A 27,000-nucleotide genomic window follows, 5' to 3' on the forward strand; every position below is an offset into this window, starting at 1 on the left:
ACTAAAATATATCTGAATACTGAGCACCTTGCAGGAGTTTTACAAGTCTAGGATGGGTAACGTCATCTAGCAGTTTGATGGTATCTATATTTTCCGGCAGTTCTCCCTGATTCTTCCTCACCTTTTGTTTTCCAACTTGAATTACTCTTTTTCACTCTCTATAAGTTTGCTGTTTCTTTGAATTTCTCCAGCTCTCCTGGGAAAATAACACATCCACGTGATTTAAAAAAAAATACCCCAGGAAGTGGAATTCTATCTTCAAAATCTTCCTGCCTTTTCAGTGATAACAGGAATAATTTATTTTCAGTCTCCATCTTCCTTCTTTGTTTATACTGTCCCTCTACAATCTCCCTCCCTGAGTACTGACATATTTCCCTCTTGGCAGTCCATGAATGCTTCCTGAATCCCTTTATTTCCGTTGTATGCAAGTAGTATTTCTGTTGTACAGAGTAGGAGCAAGGCATAGAGATAGTCATACCCTTACTTCTGCTAGTAATTGCTTACTAATGTGAGTAAGGGGTTAGTCTCTTGCCCAAGCTCAAACAGAGATGCTTTGAGCAAAGACAGGAACAGAAAGCTGATCTCCTGAACCCCTGTCTAATGCCTTGTTCTCAGCACCACCTTCCTACTAGGACAAGTTCCTCAGAGTCTTTGCTATAAACTGCTCCTTCTTAAAATCATAATTAAGAAAAAAGTGGGCATGTACCCGCTGAGCTATCCGACTGAAAGGTTACCTTAATAACCAGATAGTCATGAGCCATGATTTTCAAATAGGACTCTTTTCAAAATTTTCAAATGGGGCTCTTCTGTATTTGGGTGTTGACCTGAAGATATAATGAAAAAGCCAGATTCTCAGAATGATCTCAGCCTTTTTTTATGCACAGCATTGAGCTATCCAAAGCCAGTAGTCACTTTTGAAAGTTGAGGCCTGAATGCCTAGGGTATTCCTGGAAGTCTAACAATGTCTCAGGTCTCCGTGAATTTTACTATAGACTAAGCCATCCATATATCTTGTTGCAAAAGGAAAACAAAAAAAGTCAGGTCTTGGCTGGCATTATGCGGAGGCAGAGAACATGCTGCGCCCTAGTCCGTGCATACATTAAATTTAGTGGAACTTTCAGAGGAAATTACCAATTCTTGTTTCGTCCCCCTATAAATCTGGCTATTCCACTTTATGAACTGAGAAGCCCTCTTAAGACAGCAAATAAATCCAGTCAACATATCTAGATGGTCTCATAATTTCTTGAAAGTTAGTTCAGCTCAAATCAAGAATATCACCAGGGAACTGAAACTCAGCACTTAGCAGATGACTAAATAAAAAATGTTTGTGCTAATCCCAGTAGGTTATTTTCCTGTAAACATTATAATAAGTCACCTGCATTTGTGCTGTATAAACCCATAAATCACAATTAACTGCCAGGAAAAAAAAATCTATATTAATGGCATTAAGAACAGAGTTTCTTTTATCAAAATGAATGATTATTCTTCATAATTAACAGCCAGCCAATTTATTACTGTCCGCTTCACAATGATTAACCATTATAACTTTGAAAGAAGAGGATCATCCAGAGACTAGTGGGATCTTAGACTCTTCTGGTTAACAATAAATGTCTTGGCTTTGGAGCAGAAAAATATCTGTCCAAGTACTCAAAGGGTGCCAAAATCTCAGCATGCACAATTGCCATAATTTGTGAACCAGCAAAATCCCTTAGATTCATAAATATTTGAGTTCAGGTCAGTGAACATATGGGCTGGGAATTTCAAGAGTCTAAGTGAAGGCGATCCGCAGTCCTACGGTGCCTACTGCCTAACTCTCCTTGGCCCTTCAAAATCCTCAGCCTTAGCGCCTTGTCCTGTGCAGTCAGGCTATGAAAAAGTCCAGTGGTATTTAAGGGAGCTGGATTAAAATGAACTGTAGGGTTGAGCTTTGTTATGTTTTTTAAACTATCCTTTAGAAAATATACCCCTGTGTTAAAATTGTAAAGGGATGACTTAATAAAATTTACACAGAAGTTTCTGTTAAACATCACAAGTTTTTAATGATCCTATGGAATTTATCAATAAGGTTGAATAGTTACAATTCCCACTGAACTGCAACAGGATTGCAGATTTGTTCTCAGGATCAGGCTATTTGAGGTACGTTGTTTCAAGCTCTTTGTGTACCTGGATTGCTAACAGGGCAAAGCCCCTTATGCTCATCTTCAGCCCAGGAATTTCCTCCTTTCCCTACCAGTACCTACCTCTCCCAGTAGCTCCTCTATACAAGTGCACCTGGGTTAGTGGCCACCAGAGCTGCCATGTGCTGACACACACACTGAAGTTCAAAAGGCAGAGACAGCACTTTGGCTTAGAGGAAATGCAGCAACCTATAACATTGTCTGAAAAGGCTATGGCACTGCTCCAGCAGCCACTTTGGTTTGCCATCGTCCTCCTGGCTTGAGAGAAGCTGCCAGTTGGCAGAAGTTGAAATCGCCGAGTTAAGTAGTAAAAGATGTCTGACATTTAAAAGTGAAATGTGTTTGCACCTTATCATATTTCTTTCAAATGTGAAGTTACTGTGTTCTGGAAAGTTGTGGGCTTTGTGCCCATGAAAACGGCAACCTGATCACTCCAGCAGTAACACAGCTAATATCTTGTCTTTCCCTGAGGGGATTCGGCAGGAATCTGTGTCACAAAGTGCTAGCTTTTCCCTTTAGAAACCTGCAGGCGTGGGTCAGTTTTGACTTCTTTTTTGCTGCAAGGGGAGCCAGTTTTGCAGTAAGAGAATTCATGAAACATAGCAAATTTTGGAGAGGCCCATTCTCAAATGTGAAATGAAATGCCAAAAAAAAGATTGAAAAAAAAAAAGACTCAAATTTCCATATAGTTGCACCCTTCATCGTTAATTTGTCGCTCACTTCATTTTAAAAGGTTTTTGAAGTCATGTTATGTGACAAGCACCATGTCGACTAGTTAGTATTGAAGAAAAAAAAACCCCAGTGGTTCTCGGCCTCTTTCTCTGTCATCATCTTTAATCACCACTCTATCTCAAACCTCGTTGGTACTGTGACCCTAACGGACATGATTATTGTAACTGTAAATCCACTGAAAGCAAGTGCTTGGTTCAGCCTTGTCTGTAAATTAAAACCAGTTGAAGCCTGCACCGTTCGGCTCCATGTTCTAGCTGTCGGAGTTGCTTGCCTTCCCTTACCCTGTGAGGTAAGCATGTCTTTTCTTTCTCAGCTTGGAGCAGCACATGGTAATCCACACGGAGGAGAGGGAGTACAAGTGTGACCAGTGTCCAAAGGCTTTCAACTGGAAATCAAACCTGATTCGTCACCAGATGTCACATGACAGTGGCAAACGCTTTGAATGTGAAAATTGTGTGAAGGTATGGCAATGCGTTGTGGGGGAACGGCATCACCTGGGGAAGGTGAGCTGGAAGTGCCATTCAGCATGCACCGTAGCAATCAGCACCATTTAAGGTTTTGTGGATTAATGGTGGTAAGCCATCATTCAGGCTTAGGAAGCAGAAGGAAAGAGGAGCAGACGGCCCTCCTTGTGTGGTGAGCCTGAGTGGGGAAGTCAGGAGGCCCAAAAAGCACCTTTCTACTGGCCTTTCCCCAAGCACTGGATGGGCAGATAGCTTCTGCTATTCATACTGACCAAAGGGGATATGCCACCGACATCAGCGAGCATGCCTGCAGCCTGCCATGAGAGGTGTCAGTGCCACCTCGCGTCCGTGTCTGCGTGCGGGGGTGAAGTGAAAGCCCTGCACAGTTGCACTCCCAGTCAGCTCTTCCGAGAACAATGATGATAAATAACAAAAATAGCCAGCCGTGCCTCCCCCACCTTCTCCCTCCCTTGCTCTCAGCCACACACACCTTTGTTCCCCTCCCCTAAAGGCATTTTCTCTTTCAGGTGTTTACCGACCCCAGCAATCTCCAGCGGCACATCCGTTCCCAGCATGTTGGCGCACGAGCTCACGCCTGCCCGGACTGCGGCAAAACCTTTGCCACTTCATCTGGCCTCAAACAACACAAGCACATTCACAGTACTGTCAAACCTTTCATATGTAAGTTGTCACGGGCATCACAGAGCCCCGGCTTTCACTATAATTGCACATATCCTGAGGGGCCCCCCAGCACTGGCTGTCCCTCTGTGAGCAGCCGCTGTAATTTTATAGGTCAGAGCACAAGATGAAATTCCGCAGCAATTTTTCCCCCCTTTTTTCTCTTTTTTTGCATGCTCCCTGTTTTTTCAGTAAACATTCGTGGCAGTTTTTGACTTCCTTGACAAGTTAAAAGCTGAGTCTCTCAGCAGTCCCAGCGATGCCATTTTCTCATATCTTTTCTTTCTCTCTTCTTTTTGTGTTTTTTTTATTTTTCACTGTGCCTGTTGGTGACATAAATAAATAGCTGACACAGTCTGAGAGAAATGTGTTTCTGAGGTGCCTCAAATCATTCAACCTTTATGAAGAATTTGGGAAAGTGGCAGAGACTCAAAGGAAGGGTTGTTTTGTTTTTTCTTTAACAAAAAGCCAATTTTTCTTCTGTTTACAGAGGCTTTAGTCTAGACAATACTCTACAGCCATTTAAATGGCACATTAGCCATATTGTTTGTGCTCTTCGTTTCCAAATGTGACATTTACCTTAGGAAGGCCTAAGAGTCGCTATCAGGGCTGGGCTTTTATCCCATCTATATAGTGTCTTTTGCACCTTGGTAGCTGCAGAAAGATATATTTGCACTTCGCCATCAACATGCAAAGAGGAGCCTTACCGGCTGCTGCTTGGCACCTTACCAAAGGGATGCTTTTACGTTTAAAGCACAGTACCAGATACATATTCAGCTTCTGGTGATGGTGTTTCACGAGGCAAGCTGCTGCTTCCCTGTCCCTACCAACATGGGAACAGAATACAAGTACAGTATAGGGTGTGAGCCTCAGTTTTGCTGTGCTCTGAGATAATCAGTGTCAGTGAGGAAATGCAAAACATTCCCACTGCTCCCTGTGGTGTGATCCTTACCCCTCACACTTTTATGCCTGGCACCTGAGAGAGGGAGAGAACTGGAGTCTCAAATTTTTGTTAGCCCCGAAACAAGACGCTGTTTCACATCAGCTTTGTGCTCTCTCCCCCATCTAATTATGGAGCTTAAGTCTTCTCTGCAGTCCAAATCAGGGTTGAAAAGAATTGGAGAGTGACTGTGCCCAGTGCACGAGTGTCAGGGTGGAGTCGATATGGACTCTGTTAACAGTGGGATAAAACATACAAAATGTTTATAGGGCTCCATGGGACCTGCTGGCTTTGCTTAGGGAAACATAGGGCCACAGTCCGAGGGAATGCTTTCTTTCTCTTTAATTGGAATGGTTGCAGTATTGTACTTGAGATAATGAAGCAAAATGGCTTTAATGTTTTTATAATCATAGAGTGCAGAACAGCGACAGGGGAGAGTCTACATGGAGTTCCCGAGTCACTGCTTTTCAACAAGTCTTGGGTTTTATTTGTTTGTTGGTTTGTTTTTAGGCCGTGGTTTACAATAATGAAATAATCTCCAGTATCTTTAGCAGAACAGTGATGTCTGTATTACATAAATATCAAGATGATCCAGGAACTCTTTAGGGGATAGAGAAGTGTGTGTGTATTTTATATATACTTTTTTTTTTCCTTTGGAAAAACTCGTTTTTAATATTACCCTTCAACTTTCCATAAGTTTCCGTTGCATGAGATGATTATATATTGCTTATTCATTTGTGTTATACGTACTCACCATAAGAAAAGTGGTGCTTATCCCACAAACCCAATGTTCAGCCAACACATGTTGACAAAAATTACATTCTGTTCTGATACAATTTGCTAAAGTAGATTAACTGTTTATAATAACCTCATATGTATCTTCCAAACCGCAGTATAACATCTTTTGGCACTTGCTAAAGGAGACATAGTTAAAATTAGAAAGGGGTAATTTTCTGCTGGAAAGAAAAATATACAAACATCTTTTAAATAAATCCAAAAATGTGACATTTCTCCAAAAATTATTAGTAATTTGAGAGGGAGTTATAAATTCACACACATGGAAACGCTTGTGCTCACACAGGCCCATCTACGTGCTCTATTGAATACCCACATACACTCTCACAGCCCTACAGACACTGTCGCCCCCTCTCAGTCTGTTGTGCCCTACGGACATGTGATTGTACAAAGACGAACACTCGTGCTAGAGAACTAGAGTCAAACATCTAACCTAAAGCCCAAAGCCCCAAATTTGAGAGCTAAGTCTAGGTGCTCTGTCCTTTCCTTGGCTGAGCTATAACAGCACTTAAAGAAGGGCAAGTGCCTCACTGTTTTGAGATTGCCCTTTTGCAACCCCTCTTTTCTGGTCAGTAAGAAATACAGAGGTACAGCAGCAGCTGCTGGGACGTAGGGCTAGTTCCTGTGATTTCTGTGTTTTGCAGACCATGGCAGATCCATCTCCTCAAACTCCCATATAAATAGAGGTTGGAGTTTCCAGCAAACCTTTCTCTCTATTTAAAACAGTGTGAGACTCGTTTCCTTTTTTGCCTTTGTAAAGTAACAGGAAAAAAACCAACAAGGACATAGATGAAAATAAAGCAAAGCAGAAAACACCCAGGAAGCCTGAAAGCATGTGTATATAGCTCAAAAGAACAAGCAAAGCTTCAGATATGAATTACGGATGGATGGAGCAAATTTGGACAAAATAGTTATCAGCTGACCTTGAACTCTCTTTTGATCTTTAAGACAGTTTGGCGACCATGTTTTCCATCAGGTCTGTGCTGCAGATGCAGGTCTCAGCCGTGCCCAGGGCCAGAAGCAGAAATGCTGTAACAGCGTGAGGAAAGACAGACAGTTCTTGGGACATTCTCAGAAAGGTCCAAATCCAGAAACAGCAATACATGAGAGAGAGTCTCTCTTTGTGTGAGCATAAGATTCTTCTGAATTTTCAGGTGTTCACCTGTACTTGAAATGCCCGCGTTGCTAAATATTACTGAGCATTACTGGAAATTTCAACTCAACAGGCTGCTGCTTGTGATTTCCAGGGCTGCTTAGGCAGGAGTACTTTATGAACTGCCCCCTTTGGCATCTTTTGATACTCACACCGATGTAAACCCAAGAGATAACACATGGCAGCAAATGTTTAACATTTGGGTACCCATGTCCCCCAGAAAGAAAAAAAAGTGTTGCCTGTTGTTTTGCCACGGGACCAACTGTCAGGGCCAGGCATGGTTCCTTGCTTAGCTGCAAACACGCTGTAAAATTTCAGTCAGTTCTTCTAACCTTGATGTGCCTCAGTTTCCCTGTTTATAACCCCCTTGAGAGGAAGTATGAAAAATTACCCCTCGGCTTCAGAGAGATGTTTGATGATAAAAAGAAAAAGGAGGGGGGTGGGAGGGTTAAACTTTTTTGACATCTGACAAGGTTTGGATTTGGTTTGATTCTAATTTCCTCAGAACCGCCTTGCCTGGCCCTTCCCTACCTGCTGAGTCCTGTGGGAAAGGTTATAGCAAGTGACATGCTGAAATCCTGGCATTAGAAGTCATTAAGGGAAAGGCTGACTGAGCATTAACTCTAGCAGTGCTAGGGAGTCCTTATTAATTTAACAAACATGAGATCTCACCTCATTCCTAGCTGAAGTTGAGCCCTGGGTTTGAAGAATATTTTTAGAACATCCCTATGGAGCGGTTACTTACTATTAATGGCATTAAAAAAATGGTGGATTTGATTAAATGAGGCAAAGTTCTTCTCCCTTCAGCCTTGAATACTTCCTGCCATGCCAGACTACAAGGAAAGCATACTAGCTAATATAAATAGATAGTATGATTAAAGTGCGTGATGATCTTTATTTAAAATTTTAAAAAAATAGAAAAATCTGTGAGCTGGAAGAGCACGTTACATCAGATTTCTGGAAATTTGCAGGGGGACAGCTGCATGTGGAGAGATTTGCTGCCATCAAGGCTTTTTCACTGATTTGCTCTTTGTTATTTTGCCATAAGGTAGTCCCTGCACATCCCAGTGAAGAGCAGGGCTGTTGGGTGTTGGGTGCTGTACAGACATAGTCAGAGCTAGAACTTGCCCCTAAGAGCTCACAAAACAACTATCCTGTTTTGAAAGTAAGGAAGCAAAGGGCAGAGATAGGAGGCGATTTGCCTAAAGGGATTTAGGGAGTCTGTGGCAGAACCAGGGAACTGAAGCCAAGTCACTAGAGCTCCCCATCCAGTGCCAGAACCACAAACCCACGTCTGTTTTAACTGTGTGGGGAAAAGAGGAACTTGGAGGTCAGAGGGAGGGCAGGATGGAGAAAACTGCCAAGGAAGCATGTGGAGAGCTGGGTAGGCGAAGCTATTGCATAGTAATTTCATATTGTTTTTGTTTTTGGTTTCTGTTGATGCTTTAGGTGAGGTCTGTCACAAATCCTACACACAGTTCTCCAACCTGTGCCGCCACAAACGGATGCATGCAGACTGTCGCACTCAGATCAAATGCAAGGACTGTGGGCAGATGTTCAGCACTACCTCCTCTCTCAACAAGCACCGGCGCTTCTGCGAGGGCAAGAACCATTACAACCCTGGGGGGATTTTTGCCCCTGGCCTCCCTTTAACTCCAACCTCCATGATGGACAAATCCAAGCCCTCACCCAACCTCAACCATGCCAGCCTGGGATTTAACGATTACTTTCCATCCCGACCGCACCCAGCGGGTCTTCCATTTTCACCTGCTCCCCCAGCATTTCCCACCCTCACTCCAGGATTCCCAGGGATTTTTCCACCCTCTCTGTACCCCCGGCCTCCCTTATTGCCTCCCACCTCGCTGCTCAAGAGTCCACTGAACCACACTCAAGACGCAAAACTTCCAAGCCCCTTGGGGAACCCAGCCCTGCCTCTGATTTCTGCAGTGAGCAACAGCAGCCAGCCTGTCTCAGGAGAGGAGAAATGTGAAAGCAACCTAGAAAATTCCTACCTTGACAAGCTGAAAGCCAGGAACAGTGACATGTCAGATGGCAGCGACTTTGAGGATGTCAACACCACCACAGGCACAGATCTGGAGACCACGACCGGTACTGGGTCTGACCTGGACAGCGACGCAGAAAGCGACAGGGAAAAAGTGAAGGACAAAAGCAAACAGACTGAGAGCAAGCCAGACTTTGTCGGCAGTTCTGTGTCCACAAGTTCTGTCAGCAATGCGAGTGAGATCCCCCTTTTCTATTCTCAGCACTCTTTCTTCCCTCCCCCCGAAGAGCAGCTGCTGCCTACGACAGGGGCAGCCAATGACTCTATAAAAGCCATTGCCTCCATTGCAGAGAAATACTTCGGGCCTGGCTTCATGGGAATGCAGGAGAAGAAGATGGGTTCCCTCCCATACCATTCCATGTTCCCATTTCAGTTCCTCCCCAATTTTCCCCATTCACTCTATCCTTTCACGGAGCGGACCCTCAATCACAACTTGCTGGTCAAGGCTGAACCAAAGTCACCCAGGGACCTTCACAAAATGGGCAGCAGCAGCTCAGAATCGCCCTTCGATCTCACCACAAAACCAAAAGAGATTAAGCCAATCTTGCCGCCACCCAAGGTCCTGCCAGCCCCATCTTCTGGGGAGGAACAGCCACTGGATCTAAGCATCAGCAACCGCATCCGTGCCAGCCAGAATGGAGGGAGGGAGCCCCGGAAAAACCACATATATGGGGAAAGGAAGCTAATGGGTAGTGAAGTGCTACCCAAGATTTCTCAGTCTCAGCTCCCTCAGCAGCCATCCCTGCATTATGCTAAGCCATCGCCCTTTTTCATGGACCCCATATACAGGTATTAACATACCCTGCCTTAATTATTTCCTCCCACATGCTAACCTTAAGGAAGGCATTAGCCAGTATGTGTTGAAGACAAATTTGGAAATGGTCTTAGGGAGCAAGACCAGAATAGAAACACAGTATCCTTGATTGTGCTTGGCCTCCTTGGTGAAAGCACTTCAACGCCCTTGAGTGAAAAGGATTTTATTGGCATAATAGAAAAGCAATAGCACCATCCCCTGAGCTTGCATCCACCTGTCCATGCCCTCACTTCACTGTTTTCATTTTTTCTCTTTTCTTTTTTTCTTTTCATTTATTCTGCTTATAGAAATAGGGGCAGCCAGGAGGGAAGAGATGCAGAAGAGGACAAAATGGGTGGTTGTCCCAGGCTGGCATTTGCTCACTGACAGCCAAAGCCCCCCCAAAGGGTACAATCCATGACAGAGTGTCCCTCACAGTAGGATGTTTCCTGATGGGGCAGCCTTGCCACCTATAGGGGAGGGTCTGCTTCATAGATTTTGCCTCATCGCTATAAAACCTATAGGGGAGGGTCTGCTTCATAGATTTTGCCTCATCGCTATAAAACTTACCTGATCTATACTCATCCTTTCACAGTGCTTGGAAAACCAGGGGTCTCTAGTACTAAATAACTGTTTTAAGCACTGCATTAGTCTTATTCTCTCACCTGTAAATCTTGAAAAGGTGCCCTCCTCGCAAGATTCCAAGTGTTTCTGAGTTTCAGCCCAAGTGGAAATATCGGGAGGAAAGCCTTGTTTATGGTATTTCATTGGCAGCCTTGCAGCAAGATAAAAACATAAAAAATTAGCTAGACTATGACCTGAGACTCCTGAAGTACGGATTCCTGTTCATGATGAAACCTGGGATCTTTATTAATGCAGGAACTTTAAACATCTTTTTCTAAAAGTAAGAGCACTGACAGAAGTGACATTTGTCATATGATCGGCTCCTTGAAAGTGCTCTACAGCCATGCCCTGACAGAAGTGCACGGCTGCAGAATACTTAAAAAGTGCCTAATCATGTGATGAATTAACCCTCATTACATGCACCAAGGTGGGGAGGCTCCAATCTACCCATCTCCCCTCCAGCACAAGCTGGGCAAACCACACAAAGAGCTCCAACCCCTCCCTTCTCTTCCTCCCATCATGCAGACAGCACCAGAGCTGGGGATAGATCAAGGGGATCGAGGAGTGGAGCTAAGGGGAAAAAAGCTGCAGACATACAGCGTCTCCTGGGTTGGCTCCAAAGTGGAGCTCGATTCCCCCTCCCTCCCGAACCAACAGGGAACGTCTGTTGGGTTGCGGGGAGGTGGGGGCGGTGGTCACTGTAACTCATAGTATTTTTTGTGAAGCGCCATGAGTTACACATCAGCTCCCTAAAAGCATCTGACAAAATATAGGCCTCAGTCAGGTTCCATATTCCCCCGCCTGCTCCCTGTTATTTTCCTGCTGTTAAAGTAGAAGATACCATAGTAACCACAGTTGTTGTTGACTGACAAAACTGTTCCTTTTTAAAGGCATCCACTGTAAGTCAGGGTCCAGGCATCAATTGGACATGTACACAATCAGAATGAGACTTGGGGCCCCCTCAGTTCCTGCTGAATCTCACCTCCTGGCTTTTAGCTTCCAGTTTTCAAAGAGTGGTCCACAGGGTTGACAGCCTGCTCTTGCCTTGTTTCTTGCCTGATGGGAAGAACCCAGGGCAGGACTGTCTTTCTGAACTTGGAGAAGAGACAATGAGGTACATTGGGTCTAGTTCTAGTTCAGACTCTCAGCAGGCTGTTGCCTACACTGCTGGAGGTAGTGTTTATAGTCATCTTGACCATGGGAAACTCGGAGCTTAGCAGCCTTATGGGCACATAGGCAGTTCATGTGAGCATGCAGAGGGACAAACAGCAAAGGCAGTGTGCACTCCTTAGTAAAAACACAGATGAGGAAAACAGCATCTGCCTTGCTTCTGCTTCATTACTATTGTAGGTCGGAAAAGAGTGTCAGTGTCTAGCAAGGCCAAGGAGCTGAAAGCTAAGATGAGGATTAGTTGAGCCCTCATTGCTTTGCTATTAAGAAAGCCCCAATCTCTTGGCCATCACTGATATGGTGTTGCTTACTTACATGGTGGAAATAGGGCTGCTCCACAAACTAGATGCCGTCTGGCACCCGAATGCAGTCATCTGCCTCTGGTGTAAACAGGCCATGGTTTATTTTTGTAAAAGAGCTGCTGGGAAATAAATCAGTCAGTGGGGTAGAAAAGGCAAATGCTTGGGCCTGGTGCAGGATTCCTCTACCACCGGGCATTCTCAGAAGGAATGCTAAAAAAACAAGGGCTGAAAACACACTTGCCAATTAAAATAGCAGGCTCGGGAAAACTGTACAGGGCCAGAAGACAGATGTAAGTGAGGGCATCATTTGCTGCATTCCATGGGATGCAAATAGTTTGAGTAAGATGTTAAAATAGAAAGTCCACAGTGGAGTTGCTTGCAGCTCAAACTGCTGATGTAATGAGCTAAACAGCAGAGCATCCAAGTCCCAGCTTGAAAAATATGGAAATATTTTGTTTCTAAATTTCTCTTTATCGCACATCATTTGGCTCCTTTATTTTTCTCCCCAAAGCAGCTTAAATCCTTGACATTTTCTCTTGATGATATAATTTAATGCAGCCAGACAGCCAGAAATCTGTGCACTGCCTTGTTAAGGTAACGCTGTCAGGCACAGAGTTGAAAAGATCAGATTAATCCTTTAGTCACTGCAGGTTTACCTCTGATGGCCAAATCTGCACTTCTCTGCATTTCCAGTCTTTGGTATTGGAGGGTGGCAAAACTGTGCAACATGAGGTGATGTCACTTTGCTCAGGGCTTCAGGCAAATATTTTCTTAATTTCTTTGCTGTGGGTTGGGTTGTCCCATGGAAAACCACTTGCCCAGCACTAGAAGTTACTTCCCCAAAGAAGAGGAATGGATGCTGGAGTTAGCTGGGTCATTGTTAGCTGAAGTTCACTGTATCGGCCATTGCATATTGGATTAGTCTAGTTCCTAACTATTATGTCTAAGGCACCAAAATAATAGTAATAGCAGTCATAATTTTAATAATAGTGACTAAGTTTCAGATATTTTGTTTCCCTTTCGCCAAGAAAAATTATATAAATAGCACTTTGAAAGCATTTTGAATTAAACCCCTTTGGTGATTTAATCCATACAGCAACAGTCTGAAATACGGACCCAGATCTTGCTCTTATTGACACTGGAGTAATGGTTTTAAAATCACTGTTGTCATTTTACATTTCGACTGAGGAACAGAGGTAGAATGTGGTCTAGTGTTTTCAAGATGCAACAGCATTCTTTAGGGTCAGTTTCCATAACATTTTTCCCTATAGGAAATATTTTACTTTCCCATTCACACTTCACTGGATGAATTCACCTGATGGTTTCCTTGCAAGTCACCTGATTTAATGGGTTTTTAAAAACAGGGTCCTGTGTCTATATTTGATGCTTAAGTGTGGGATTTTTTAGATGGATGTAAGTGAATTCATAGGGCTTGTTTTCTAAAGTGACTCGGGGAACCCAGGCCTTAGGACCCTATCTCTAGTGTTAGGAACTGAAATTTTAGGTCCTATTTTAATAATGTTGGCCATAGGCACTTAACAGACAAAGCCAATGCAAAGCAAACCTACACAGTGGGAGGGGAAATGAATGCAAAACATCTAATGATTTCAGCTAGCACTCATCAGAGATGCAAAATTGGGCCCAGTTCTAAATAGAAGATGAAAACAAACACTTGGAAACAAATGGCTACTGTAGACTCCACACTTCCACCTCTTTCATGCTGATGTTCAGTACATGTTGTTTCTGATCAGAACACTGTGTAGCTGTGGATCCTTTAGACCCCTGGGGGAATTGCCATGCGGCAGAGGCATCAACACAAGCCTGTACCGACAGTTCCAAGTGTTCTCTTCCTCACCAGCAAAGCAGTTTTGTAAAATATTGCCCCAAATTTGGGATTTGAGCTCAGCCTTCATGCATTTTCCAATAGCTTTCCATGTATTTGATTTATGGAACCCTGTCTGTAATTCCCATGTAAAGCCATCGATGACCAGAAACATGGTCTTTAAGTATATTTAAGAGTTCCTCAGCCAGTGACGCATTTATTATGCTCTTTCCTATTCACAGCCCTGTAGGGTATGTAACCCTCTGTCTTGTTGTCCAGCAGGGTGGAGAAGCGGAAGGTGACAGACCCAGTGGGTGCCCTAAAGGAGAAGTACTTGCGACCCTCCCCGCTGCTTTTTCACCCCCAGGTAAAACCAGTAGAAATGCAACCATGTGCCAAGAAGTTAGAGGTGGAGAAGGGCTATATTTTAAGTCACATTTTTTCCTACCTCCCCCAAACCAGTGGCCTGTTTAAGCCTTCTCCCCCACTGCCTCACCAGCACCTTCCAACGCTCACTTTTAAAGCCAAGTTTTCACACCAGATCTGAACACAATGGGATTATTTCTATATTCTTCCTTTAGCACTAGCAAAGTGTGTCCTGCCAGGATACAAGGGAGAAACATCTTGTCCAACCTCTCTTTCTGCTAAAATGCAGATCTAATTCTTCATGGCTACAGATCCTCATGTAACCAGTTGCATCAGTCAGTTGCAACTCCTTTATGCTCAATTATGTCACTGTAAAGAGCTCTGCAAAGTGCAGGACCATGGAGAATCAGGCCTTCCTGATCCACTTCATTTTACAACTGATGTGCTGCTACTGAATCAGAAAAAGATTGTGCACCTCTCATTTTCCCACATTGATTATACTGTTGTACAGGAGCTAGGTTGTCTAAGGGGCTCAGGCACTGAGCCATCTTTGCCTCAGTAAGCCACAGGACCCCCCACAAAGCGGATGAGGAGAAGTAGGGCCATTCCCAGCCAGTGTACTGGGCTGGGGCTAGCAAAGTCAGCCAGGTGGGCTGTTGTTCCAATGCTGTACTCTCTGCAGAAGTGTCACATTGGACCTTTAACACAGAGTATTTGAAAGGTGTACCTGACACCTAAACCCAGAGCAACTGACAGTATCAGAGAGAATCCAGCTCAGTTCATGGAAAACACATTGGATAAGGAAAAATTAAAATCTGTAACGTGACAATTCTTCTGCTCCCCATGACTCCCCATTATTCAGTTGGAGATAATGCTAGCAACCCAGCCATCAGTGCACTGTCCTTTTCTGTGCGTCAAGCACCGGCTTTCCTCTCTCCATATTTGCTCCACAGTCAGTCGTGCGGTCCCTTTACATGCATTGTTCTATTTTGCTAGTGTTTCCCACCTTGGATAAATAACCCACAGGTTTGTGAAAGCTCAGTCCCAGCAGCTTTCACAGCTAAACTTAGTTCCCGCATTGTTTCACATCAGCCCCAGAGTTTGGTTAATAACTTCCCCTGATTTTTCCTTCAAGCAGGCTGGATAATGGCGACAGGCTGGTCAGGAACATCCTGTGTTTGTGTGAGTTAGAATAGTGGGGATATCTGCCTGTAAAGGATCTGATAGCGGGGAGGAGCTGCCATGGCAAAGCCGGGCCCCTGCAAGATGGTGAGGAATTGACAAGGCCCCAACAAGAGCAAGCATTGGGTGGAAGGCTATTAACATTGTTCCTGACATCCAGGCCCCCCTGCTTCCCATGGAAAGAAAAAAAGATATAAGAGGCCTGGTTATCTCTAACAGCCTACTACCAAGAATGGTCCCAAACCTACATATCACTCAGCCTGCAGCTTCCTGATAACTGATTTTTTAATACAGTACAATGGGTTACTGTACAAAGGCCACTTAAAAGAGAGTAGAATAACTGAATGATCCTGTGGTTCCCATGTTATGTCACTGATCTGGTCATGGGACTATGCTAGGTGGAAGCAGGAAGACAGAATGCTTTCATCTCTTTCATCTCACATCTCATGGAATTCGTCCACCCCGCCGCCCTCACACCCTGCCCTTGCCTAAATCCCATGCAACTCATGGGTGCTGTGCATCTCTACCACAGTCTTCCTGACTTGAATGTACATCCCAAAAGTTTAGAGTCCCATATCTACGGTCCAGCCATAGCATTCCTTTGACCAATTGAGAAATCTGTGTATTTCGCTCCCCTGCTGGGGCTGATTCTGCAGTCCCTGCTGGCGTGACTAGTCCCATTCACCCCACACAAAGTTCTGGGTGATGCACCGGGCAGAATCCAGCCTCAGTAATACTGACTGCATGTTCACAGGGCCTTCTTTCTCTTAAAAGCCAACTAAATCTTAAGCAATACTGATCTCTCTTCTAGTGCTCCTCTGCAGCCTCTCTTTCAGGAGTTGAATCATTCTTACATTGTCTATTTTAAACGAAACTCTAGACAACATAAATAAATGGTACAACTTTATGATTGCTTAATGACAAACCTTTTCCCACCTGTTAAGTTTCTTTTCTCCTTCCTTCCTTCCTTTTTATTATAACGAGTCACTTTTTCCCTAAATAGCAAAGTGCCTTTACCACTAGAGAGGCTGTGGCCAGCGTTTAGAAATTTCAAATGAGCCCACAGCTATCATGCCAGCAAACATCTCTGACTAAGTGCCTAAAGAGCAAAGCACAACAAAAGATATCTCCAGGTACTCCAGCAAAGGGCTGAGTGACATGGCTTTGAGAGATCCAGATAGCATTTTAACATGATGGTTTTGTTACATGACTGGCAGCTAGGGCAGAGCTTTTGCTGTAAATGAACAAGTAACCTTTTCAAGTGGCTGGCGCTAAGTGTTACTTACGATTTATCATGGGCTGTGAACCTCCAACTCAAGGGCCCCAGGTCTATTAACAAGAAATGGTTTTACTACTCCTCTTTTTGCTGAGGTTTATGAATGGTTGTCAACTTTGCACCATTTATTCTTGGGTGATTGAGACAACTTTTTTTTTTATAGAGATACATTTAAACAATATCTTGGCTCGCTTCCGCCCGCCCCTCTGAGACCTGTGTCATAAAGTGTAAACGTGTAAAAGGTCAGCCCTTCCTGTACAATAGAGCATCTAGTTTTAATATATGGCTTCCTACTACCTTCCGCTCACTTGCTGTCTCCCCTGCTTTCTCTGACTCTCTAGCTTGCAGGCTCCCACTCCCTTTAGTGCTCCCTTTTCCCTTGTGAGGTTATCACAGCTTTATTACTGGCTTGTTTGCTTCCTTCAAGTTTTCAGCCTGGTATCTCAGAAAGGCTTCTTCTAAGCAGGGAAGCTGAATGCTGATAAAGTCAGCTCAGTCCTCCAAATTGCATGTCTCCCTTGGATTATTTGCACTAATGGGTGTCACAACATCTCCCTTCGTTACTGCATGAGTATTTGTTTGGATTCCTTTGCTGCTTCCCCAGTCTGTTTATCCCTTCTACTTTGGTCATTGAATCCTGCTCATCAGCGATTGCAGCCTGATGAATCATGCCTTTGAGTAGCAGAGACACAAGAGATGATGCAGGCATCTTTGGGGCATCTGTCCCCCTGTTCACACATATTCCCCACAAGGCAGTGGCTGTTAACTGAGTATCACTCTCTTGTAGCTTTCTGAGTCCTCGACCCCTGTATTCTGCCTTCCTCTCTCTCCATGCCCCATCTGTAATGTTTTAAGATGCTTTCCCAAAACTTTACTTTCCCACCTACAGGGAGCCCAGAATATTTTGCCTGGAGTTCCCTTCCACTTCAGGAAATGGTATCACAGCCACCCTTCTGTCACCTTCACTTGCTCCCTTGCCTTTTTTTGTCATCTAATTAAAAGGTTGACCTCTTAGCTCTCCAAACTCTCCATGGATTGACTCATCCTGAGCCCAACCTCAGCTCTGCCCACTTCTCATCCTTTTTTGTTCCTTCAACGTCTCACCCATCACCACGGTCAGCAGTAACTCCTTACTTTGACTTCCAGTCTCTCCAAACCCACTGGAGCACTTGCCTTTTTTCATGAAAATTGCTTTCAGCCTAAAACTTCCTTCCCCTCTTCCTACTGGGGTGGCTTGTCTGTCTGGCCCTCCCCCTCTCCCTCTGAGTCCCTTATGACATAAGGTGAGGGGAGTAGAGTCTTATATTAAAAATAAAACCTGTTGAACCCCGATTCTGAACTGTGTTGGCTTTGGGTTCAAGGGAAAGGTTTGCTGTGTGACTTGGGTCTTGTATCTAGTGTCCCCACCTTGGCCTTGGAGAGGGGAAGCTGGGTATTTGGTGAAGTTGCTGTTAATACTAAGAATAAGCACATGCAAATAGCCTAAGGTAGGCACATGCCTAGTACCATTTCTAAAACCTTATGCAGTTACCTCCGTCAGACTCTGCTATATAAGCTGTTTTTTCACACTATTTCTAGGAGCCTGAGTTAATCATTTCTAACTTCATTGATTGGATTCAGTGCCCCTGACTCTGTAGAGCTGGCTTCTGAGGACAAGAGCAGCCATCAGCTACAGCCCCTGAGATGCACAGTGCAGCTTTAAGACATGTTTTGTGCCTCAAGTGTTCTTCTTTCAGTGGCTGCTCATAACATGGTGTTTCTACTTGTACAAACAGATGTCAGCCATAGAAACCATGACAGAGAAACTGGAGAGTTTTGCAGCCATGAAGGCAGACACTGGCACTTCTCTGCAGCCCCTCCCACATCACCCCTTCAACTTCCGGTCCCCACCTCCCACGCTGTCAGATCCCATCCTGCGCAAGGGCAAGGAGCGCTATACCTGCAGGTAAAGGGCAGGGCAGGGCTTTGTGCTGCTGGGAGATCTAAGCAAGGTAGGGGAATCACAGCTCCAAGTCAACAAGGCTACAACAAAGAACATGAACAGGACTTAAAACCATGTCAGATGGGTGCGTTACAGAGCACTCTCAATCACAGGAGTTAGCAGGCTCCATTGGGGTGGGAAGCAGCATGAGAAGAGGATTCTGGTGATCCCTTCACTCTAAAAGAGTTGGTTTGGCTTGGAAAAAATTCCTCCTCCTCCTCTTCCTCCTCAAATGGGTCTAGCTGTTCTCAGGCCAAACCATTTTTTTCAAAGGCAGTTTGGGGGTGGAGGTGAGGGGCAGAGGTTTGGGAGGGCAGAGTTGAAATCAGGGCTCTCTAATGCAAACTTATTGCAAGATCAGCTATGCAGAATATTGCTGTTAAAAGAAAATAGACAACATGCTGCTTTATCTACACCCATATTTATAGATCCTTTGTCTGCAAAATTTAATACCAGAGCTTGCACCCTGGGCAATAAGGATCTGTAGCTCTATGCCCGTATTTTTATACACAGTTACCAAATTTCCTTACAACAGTTGCATCACATTTTGGAGCAAATGCCAAAGGTGTTACATGCATTTTGGTGGTACACATACTGTGTCCACCTTTGCAATGTAGTTTCTGGATCAGGTTGGAAGTGGGTATTCAGAAAGCTATGGATTCTATTATTTACCATGGGAAATCCATGCTGGTTCATATTTCACATGTGGAAATATGAGCTGCAGGGTTTTATGGTGTCAAAACTTAATTCCTTTCCTTTAATACTTCCCCCCTCCTCCCCCCCGCCCCTGTTCTGACTACTCTGGTATACGTTTTTATTTAAATACATGCCCCCACTTTTGTGTTCATTGTGAAATCCATTTCCCTTTCTTATTTTCCTGCTTTTTGGTGCCTTGCAGTTGCCAAAAGCAGAACTGTTTGGTTCCAAGCAGATGATCTCATGGTTCCCCCACACAAGGGTAATTGACAGTCCTGATGGGTATTTAAGGAGTCTTGCTTGTCCATTCTCAGAATTGGACCCTTAATTGAATTTCTGTTGGCCTGTTACTTTATTCTGTGCCTCAAATGAAACAAATCATACCATCGTCTTGACCCCTCATAGCTTTAATGCACTGATGAATCCTTTGGCTTTCCCTCTTCCTAGGTACTGTGGTAAGATCTTCCCACGGTCGGCAAATCTGACGAGGCATCTCCGGACACACACAGGGGAACAACCCTACAGGTGAGAGTTTTCCCCACGTGGTATCCCTGTCTCTGCCTGCCAGTTCCCTGGGGTGTTATTCTACTGCTTGCAATAAAGGTCTGCCGGCATGCTTGTGGAGGAGTGAGGCAATACACAGAGTGATTAGGAAGGTTGTTTATTATGCAGATGGGTCAGAAATGTCAGACTTAGCACCTTCCATTTAGGCCTTCATTTTTATTTTTTTTTTACATATACGTTAGCACAGAAGCAGTCTGAATCTGAGCGCTGTTTCATACTCCCATTAATGGTTTACTTCAGGGAGGGCTCAAGGTGCTGAATGCCTCTAAACACTGCTGTTGTGGGGGGTTGTTGGTGAGCTAGTTTGCGGACATATCTGGATTTCTTTTTTTCTTTTCATAATGTGTCAGAGTTGCCTAGAGTCAGAGACCATGGGGCCTTTTTTGGTATATCTGCTTTGAAATCTGGATGCGTAAATTTGAATTGAAATACTTCAAATGTTAAAGCTCTGGTCCCAGTTAGCGAAGGGGCGGATGTTCACACCGTGGTCTGCGCTTGCCATACACACAAGGTCAGTTGTGTGCAAACCTTCTGACACCTTCCTGTCATATCCTTATCCCTACACATGCCCAACAGATTCTGAACCTTGCATGCTTAAATGGTAGGAGCTTCATGTACAAATCCCACTCAGAACAAATGTTTTAGATATTAGTGGAGTGAATGAGAGAGGTTACACTGAAACATTTTTCATTGAAAATGGAGAGAGGAGAATTTTTGCCAAATTTTATTTTTCCTTCCATTTCTCTCCAGGTTGGTCAGAAAAATATAGATAAAAAATTGTTTGGCTGGCTTCAGTTTGAGTGCAAGTGTACAGTTCTGCAAAAACTTTGCTTAGACAAGTGAATGACAAATTGAGGCTTGAATGTCAGGCAAAAAGTATATCAAAATAATCATCACCAGGGATTCTGGTTTTCTTTGATTAAAAATAAATAAATAAATCCCCAATTTTTGGACATCTTTGTGTGATTAAAAATGCACAATATAGATGCACATTTTTCTGTGATTAAAATGAAATGCACTATATATATATATGTATGTATATGTGTGTGTGTGTGTATATGTGTATGTATATGTGTCTGTATATGTGTGTGTGTGTGTATATGTGTATGCATAGGTGTATACGTATATGTGTGTATGTATATATTAGTGGCATATCATTTTAATCACAGAAAAATGTGGATTATTTTGGGTTACTTTTTTTAATCCAAAAATTGGGGATTATTTTTTTTTTATCAGAGAAAACCAGGTTCCCTGATCATCACTAGTTTTGATATGTGCCATGGTCACTGTTCTGGAGACTTATTATCAAAAGTTAAGATCTTTTTCACTTTTGTGATACTGTGCTAATAGTTAATATCACAGGGATTTTAATGCACAGTCCTCAGCTCATTACAGAGATAATGGGTGCATCTACACATGCAGCTAGCACGTAGCAATAAACTCTGGCACAGTTTGCACTGGAGTTTATTGCTACTGGGCCCAGTATTTACACATGCGCCTGGGACCACAGCATGTTGAGGTGGGGCAGAACAGCCCAGGCTGGCAGGAGGATGGGGGGTTTGCCTGTCATCCTGGAGCTGCTCTGCCCTGGCTCAGCCTTCTGCGGAGAGTCTGGCTGGGGCATGAGGGTACTACAGCGTGGAGCTAGCTGACAGGCAGCCCCCGCACTGAAGCACCCTTGTGCCCTAGCCAGCCCCAGTCACTGTCTACACGTGTTTCAGTGCACTAATAACTGCACTGTAGGATAGTACTTGTCCTAGACTGCGCTAACCTACAGCAGAGTTAATTAATTTACTGTGCCCTAATAGGGCATGTGTAGATGCTGACACTCTACTGTGGAGCTAATTAGTCAGCTTGCAATAAAGTGTCTCATGCAGATGTACCCAATATGTGGTAATGACTGTATAAAGAGAAGCATGAAGAAAAATGAGGAACAGCAAAAGGCCATCTGGACAAATATACTGGATCGTTGGGGGGACTTGGGGGGGAGGGGATGGGGATGGACAATTAGTTTAACTTAAGAATCTCCTTTCTCCCTAATTTAAACTTCAGCTACCTTTCCAGAAACTGTCAAATGTTGATTGTAGACATCAGGTAAATTCTTTTTAAGGACTCTCTGAACTGGGCAGAAATTATTTGAATGAACACTGTATATTCACTACCCACCCTTGTCTGACTAAAATGCATGTTCCCGATTATTCACAGATTGTTAGTCCAGTTTTCTTCCAAAAAAGGAGACTTACAACTTAACAAAGGTTAGGAAAATAAAAATTTATTTGATCTGGTCTTCTCCCAGAAAATGGTCCGTGTGTGTTTTTTGTAATAGAGGTTTGACTTCTGGACAATGTTGCATTGTAATAGCACTCCTGAGAATTAGTGCTATGTTTACAGAAGAGTTTAATTATCATTGATTTTCTTTTGCTCTCTGAGAACTGTGATTTCCAACTTCAGCAACAATAATTGTTTTGAAAGCTTGTTTTGCAAATACTGACTCTGTCTGGGCAAAAGCAGGTCACCAATTCTCAGGATTTATTGTTGTTCTTATTGTAACTTTTCTTTCTTGTTTTAAGTAGTTTCTATGTTGACTGTGGCAATCAGGAGAGTTATTTGAGCAACCATATGCACAAACCTGAACAGAAACCCACACACGTGAATACAGGCCCGCAATATAAACATACGAAATGTCCAGTATAGATGCAGCATGGTTTTACTAGAGCAGGGAACAGTAAATCTTAAGGTCTGGGTTCTAGTCCTGATGGTCACTGATTTACTTTGTGACCTTTGCCTTTCTCCAATATCTTACATGGCAATTACATGGATTGAATAATATTGGCACAGTGCTTTGAAAATGAAAAGTGCTGTTTATATTATTAAAGACGCATGCACTAATGCACTATGCACATTTTAAAACAAAATGGTTAAAGATGCTTCACCTGCATCATGGGGGGTGTGTGTGTGTGTGTGTGTGTGTGTGTGTGTGTGTGTACACCTAGGCAATAAAGTGCAAATAAGTGGCATTCTTTTCTATTCATAGTTCCTTCCTGCAGCCGACCAAAAATTCAGCAGTATGTGTTTCAAGACCCAAGAATAAAAGCAATTAAATGTAACTATTTGAATTTCCTTCTGTGGAGAGCAAAATAAGTTGCACTTGTTGTGAAATAATGACAACCTTTCTTGGCAAGTCAGGAAATAAAAGAAAAAACAGGACTTGGTCATCCTTCTCCTAAACCTTATAGTACAGGCCTCAGAGCAGACAGTTTTTAATGAAGCTCTTGCAGATAGAAAGGTATTCTGTTGTTGTGTTTTTCCCTCTGTGTTAGAACAATGTATGACCAGAACTGAGAACAAGGGAAGGCTATTTGATCTAAAAGGTATTTTCCCTCTTTCAAAAGTCCATTCCCTCCAGGATGTCATCTAATTGATTCTTGAATTGCACCCAATCCCAGGGCCCTAGCAATGTCGTCTGTTCAGCCATTTCCTAGATCTGCGATTCCCTCCATAAAGATGTGCTTCCTGAGGTCTGTTTTGAATTTGTTTTTCTTTAATTTCCTTTCAGGCCCCCATGCCCTGTTATCTGCATTAAGCTGAAACTAACAACTCAAGCTGACATTTACCATGTTGTTTAAGATTGCACGTAGTTTAATAAAAAGCTCTTCTTTCTTGCTTGCTTTTAAACCTGGTGGAACTCCATTCAAGACCAGGGAATTATGTCGAGAAAGGACAACGGGCCCACTTGTTTATGGGGCTGTTACTGTTATTTTGACTTTACAACTCATGTTGTTTAATCTTCAAATAAACCTAAAGTTTTGTAAGGGGGACCGTGCAACTTGAAGTTTAGAAAGCACAAGAACGTATGTATTCTAGCTGATCTGTTACCAGACAGTCAGAGTCTTACAGTGCCTTGCTTAGTAACACACTTCTATATATCATTGCTTTTGCTGCCTTTTTTTCTCCAAGTGGCTTTTTAAGCCATGTCTCCATGTTCCCTTGAGTTCAGATGGATTATCCACTACTTCTTTGCATTCCTTCTCAAAGGTTCCCAGCTCTGGCTCCTTGCTAGCCATCATTTGTTCCTGTTTATTATTTCTGAATCCATTGGTGTACTATTTTAAATTGTTTGGCAACAAACTTCACTAGCAATTTGTCAGTGGGTCCTATAAAGCATATGTGATTCCTTCTGTATGTTGTAGACCTACAGCTTCTGCCTTTACCTCTTTCTTGCATTTAAAGTTGGTCCCACTGTCTAGGCCATTTATTTAGATTAAAACCAGCAGAGAGCCAAGTAGTGACCCCTCTGGGACCACATATAATACAGTACATCTCCTTCATACCTGCTTTCACAGACATTAGATATTGCTCCTTTCAAATGGCCCTCTGTTTTCCATTTTTTTAACAAGCTCTTTATCCATTCTCTCTATCCTACCCTGGATCCCCATAGCTCATAGTTAGAGCAAGGGCCTGTCAAGTGAAACTTTTCAAAGACTTCCTGAACATCTAAATAAACTGGCTTGTATGGGGCCAAATCCCTTTTACCTTACTTTACATGAGTGCCTCCTTTGAAGTCACAGGGACTGCTTGTGTGAGTAATGGGAGCAGAAGCTAGCAGGGCCCACAATACTGGTACTACTAGCAGTGAGCACTGCTAGATGTACTCACAGAGTGCATCGACACAAGATGCTTTACTGTGCGTTAGGCTAATTTAATGTGCAGTAAAGTGTTGTCATCTTTACGTGGTCAGCAGTTATTACACAATAGGTTAGTCTAACGCACCATTTTCTAGTACCTGTAGATACAGGTACGAGAAATCAGCACATTAAATTAATGCACCGAAGCGCATGTGTAGATGCTGACTACTTTTTTGTGCCTGCAAAGGCATGATGTTGACTATGGGAACGGGAAGTCAGAGCTGTGATGTCTGTCTCTACCCCCACCACCTCTCTCTCTCTCTCTCTCACACACGCTGTCTCACTCACACACTCTCTCTCTCTCTCTCTCTCTCTCTCTCATACACACACACACACACACACACACACACACACACACACACACACACACACACAGGCATCCTACATGTACGTATGCATCCTACATATACATACAGAAAATCTGCATCCTAGTCATACACCAACACACACAGCATCCCTCAACTCTACAATGCCTCATTTAGGACTCATCTGAGAACATCTAGATTGCTTTACAGCACATAAATCTTCTAACTTGTTCCCTAGTGTGGTTGCCTCTGTTGGGAAACTGCAGTTGGTTGGTCTGTGAGTAGAGAGCTTCTTTGATTGCTTTTTAATATAGATTTTTTTTTTAGTTAATCCAGGGATGGGGAAGGGAGTCCTTACCAGTTTTAATTTGATCTTTATTTATTTTTTCTTTTTGCTATTTTTTGCTGTGCATTTAGTTTTGTGTGGGCACATCTGTATTTACAGAAATATACTATCGATAAGCCAAAGTGCCAATTTGCTTATATTGTCCTGGATGCTGCTCTTACTATAGTTAAAAAAAAAAAAACAGATCAGAAAAATCAGTAATCAGATGGCTAGGGAATATCCAGGACATTTGAGTATTTGGGCCTTTTGTCCTAGATTTGCAGAAGTGCTGAACACCTCAGTGGAAGCTGAAAATAATCATCATTTCTGAAGACCAGATCTTATACTTCCAAGAGGTCAATTAGAGCTGCAAACATTGTGAATAATTTTTAGTATATAATGTGTGCTGGATTTTGCTACCATCAAAAGCAATTGTCCAAAGAGGTGTCATGTCCTGTTTTCTTCAGTGGTTCAGCTGACCTTTGGTAAAAGTGAGGTTAAAAACAAGAAAGACATTAGGAAAAGAATGCTGAAGTCTGAGGACAATGTAACATAACACAAGAGCTTGTTTGTTTCCTACTATGTCCAGAATGAAGTTGCGTTACATGTAGCTTCTTAATTCTCCTTGGTGATTTAATGGTAGGGATTTCATAGGTGGACATGGAATCCATAAACATTTGGGGAGAGTGTTTCATAAATGTATCTCCTGTTACTTCCAACAATAATAGCAATGTATTTTTAGAGACCAAGTCAGAGCCACAGCTGTAGCACATCTGGAAAGTGTGTGCGTGCGGCATAATGGTGATTTTTGACACTTCCAACCTCCCCCTACCCCACCATTTGAATCCTTTATGTTTTAAGAAAACAACATTATGTCCTTACTATCAAGCTGAGTCTTGTTTCAGAGCCTGCAAGGCAGACACACAAGTTCAGATCCTGCTTGTCTTCCTCACATACAAGGACTCCCCCTGAAGTTAACAAAGCTGATTACATTAGTAAAATGAGCATGATTTGGCCCAGAGTAGATAGCATTTAGTGGGTCAGAAGTTTGCAGCATGCAGGTAGAGTAAGTGGAGTTAGTCCAGGCTTTCACCAGGCCAAGAGCAGAAGTTGATGCAGAAAGTCTTTAAGCTCTGCAGAGAGTGGTAGATATGGAATGATTCCACTTTTCTGATTTTTGATGGTGGGGCATAAGGGAAGGAAATCTGCTGAGTATTGAGATATAAACAAGACCCATTTTAAGAGGGACGTTTCTGAGATTCAGGCTGGAAAGCTGCAGCACTGGAGTCCTTCCCTGTGGCTCAAAGCTGCCCTCTTCAGTAAGATAGGCACACTCTTGTTCCTCATTATAAGCCGATCCAGAGCTCTGGCTTTCTCAGGCACCGCTGCATTTGTAGAGCCCTGGAAATGCCTTCTCATGGTTTCAAATCTACTGAATGCAAAGGACTAACATGTTAAATGCAATGCCAGCGTATCAGCTGTGGGCTCTGATGTGACTGGCGTGAAAGGGAGGACATTTGTCACTTGCCACTTTCTAAACTTTCTTGCTTGGCTTCTTTCATTCAGCAGCTTCCCACCATGAGGGAAAATTTCCCTGCCTCTTCATGGTCTTTCCCCTGATCATTTCCTAACTAAACCATAGTTGTAATGAATTCTGGACTGGCTATGCTCCACTGGGCAGGAAGTACATCTTCTTCTTGTTTGGAAAGTGTCCTTCCTGTCTTAGATAATACATAAATGAATATAAGAATAATTTACCATATTTACCCGAATCCAAGACGGCTCTGAATTTAAGGTGACTCATCAAGAATAAGATTCTAGACATGGAATATTTATAAATTTGTTATAATTTTACATGTCTGCGATCTAATTTTTGGAGGGTCACCTTAAATTTGTTCCCTCTGTTGC

General features: G+C 43.2%; 1 protein-coding gene across 6 annotated transcripts in view; it reads left to right on the forward strand.

Moving 5' to 3' along the window:
• Positions 1 to 27,000, forward strand: part of PRDM16 (PR/SET domain 16) — a 465,190-nt gene that overhangs the window by 421,553 nt on the left and 16,637 nt on the right. For 5 of the 6 annotated variants that reach the window (XM_019493858.2, XM_059716432.1, XM_059716429.1 and 2 more), the window contains 6 exons: positions 3,223 to 3,370; positions 3,901 to 4,054; positions 8,389 to 9,790; positions 13,992 to 14,079; positions 18,312 to 18,481; positions 19,661 to 19,738. In XM_019493858.2, the coding sequence (XP_019349403.1) occupies positions 3,223 to 3,370; positions 3,901 to 4,054; positions 8,389 to 9,790; positions 13,992 to 14,079; positions 18,312 to 18,481; positions 19,661 to 19,738 (2,040 nt within the window). The remainder of the gene's footprint in view (positions 1 to 3,222; positions 3,371 to 3,900; positions 4,055 to 8,388; positions 9,791 to 13,991; positions 14,080 to 18,311; positions 18,482 to 19,660; positions 19,739 to 27,000) is intronic. The other variant, XM_019493859.2, reaches the window with a different exon arrangement.

The sequence above is a fragment of the Alligator mississippiensis genome, chromosome 13 (assembly GCF_030867095.1).
Source record: "Alligator mississippiensis isolate rAllMis1 chromosome 13, rAllMis1, whole genome shotgun sequence".
In the NCBI taxonomy this organism is placed as follows: domain Eukaryota; kingdom Metazoa; phylum Chordata; order Crocodylia; family Alligatoridae; genus Alligator; species Alligator mississippiensis.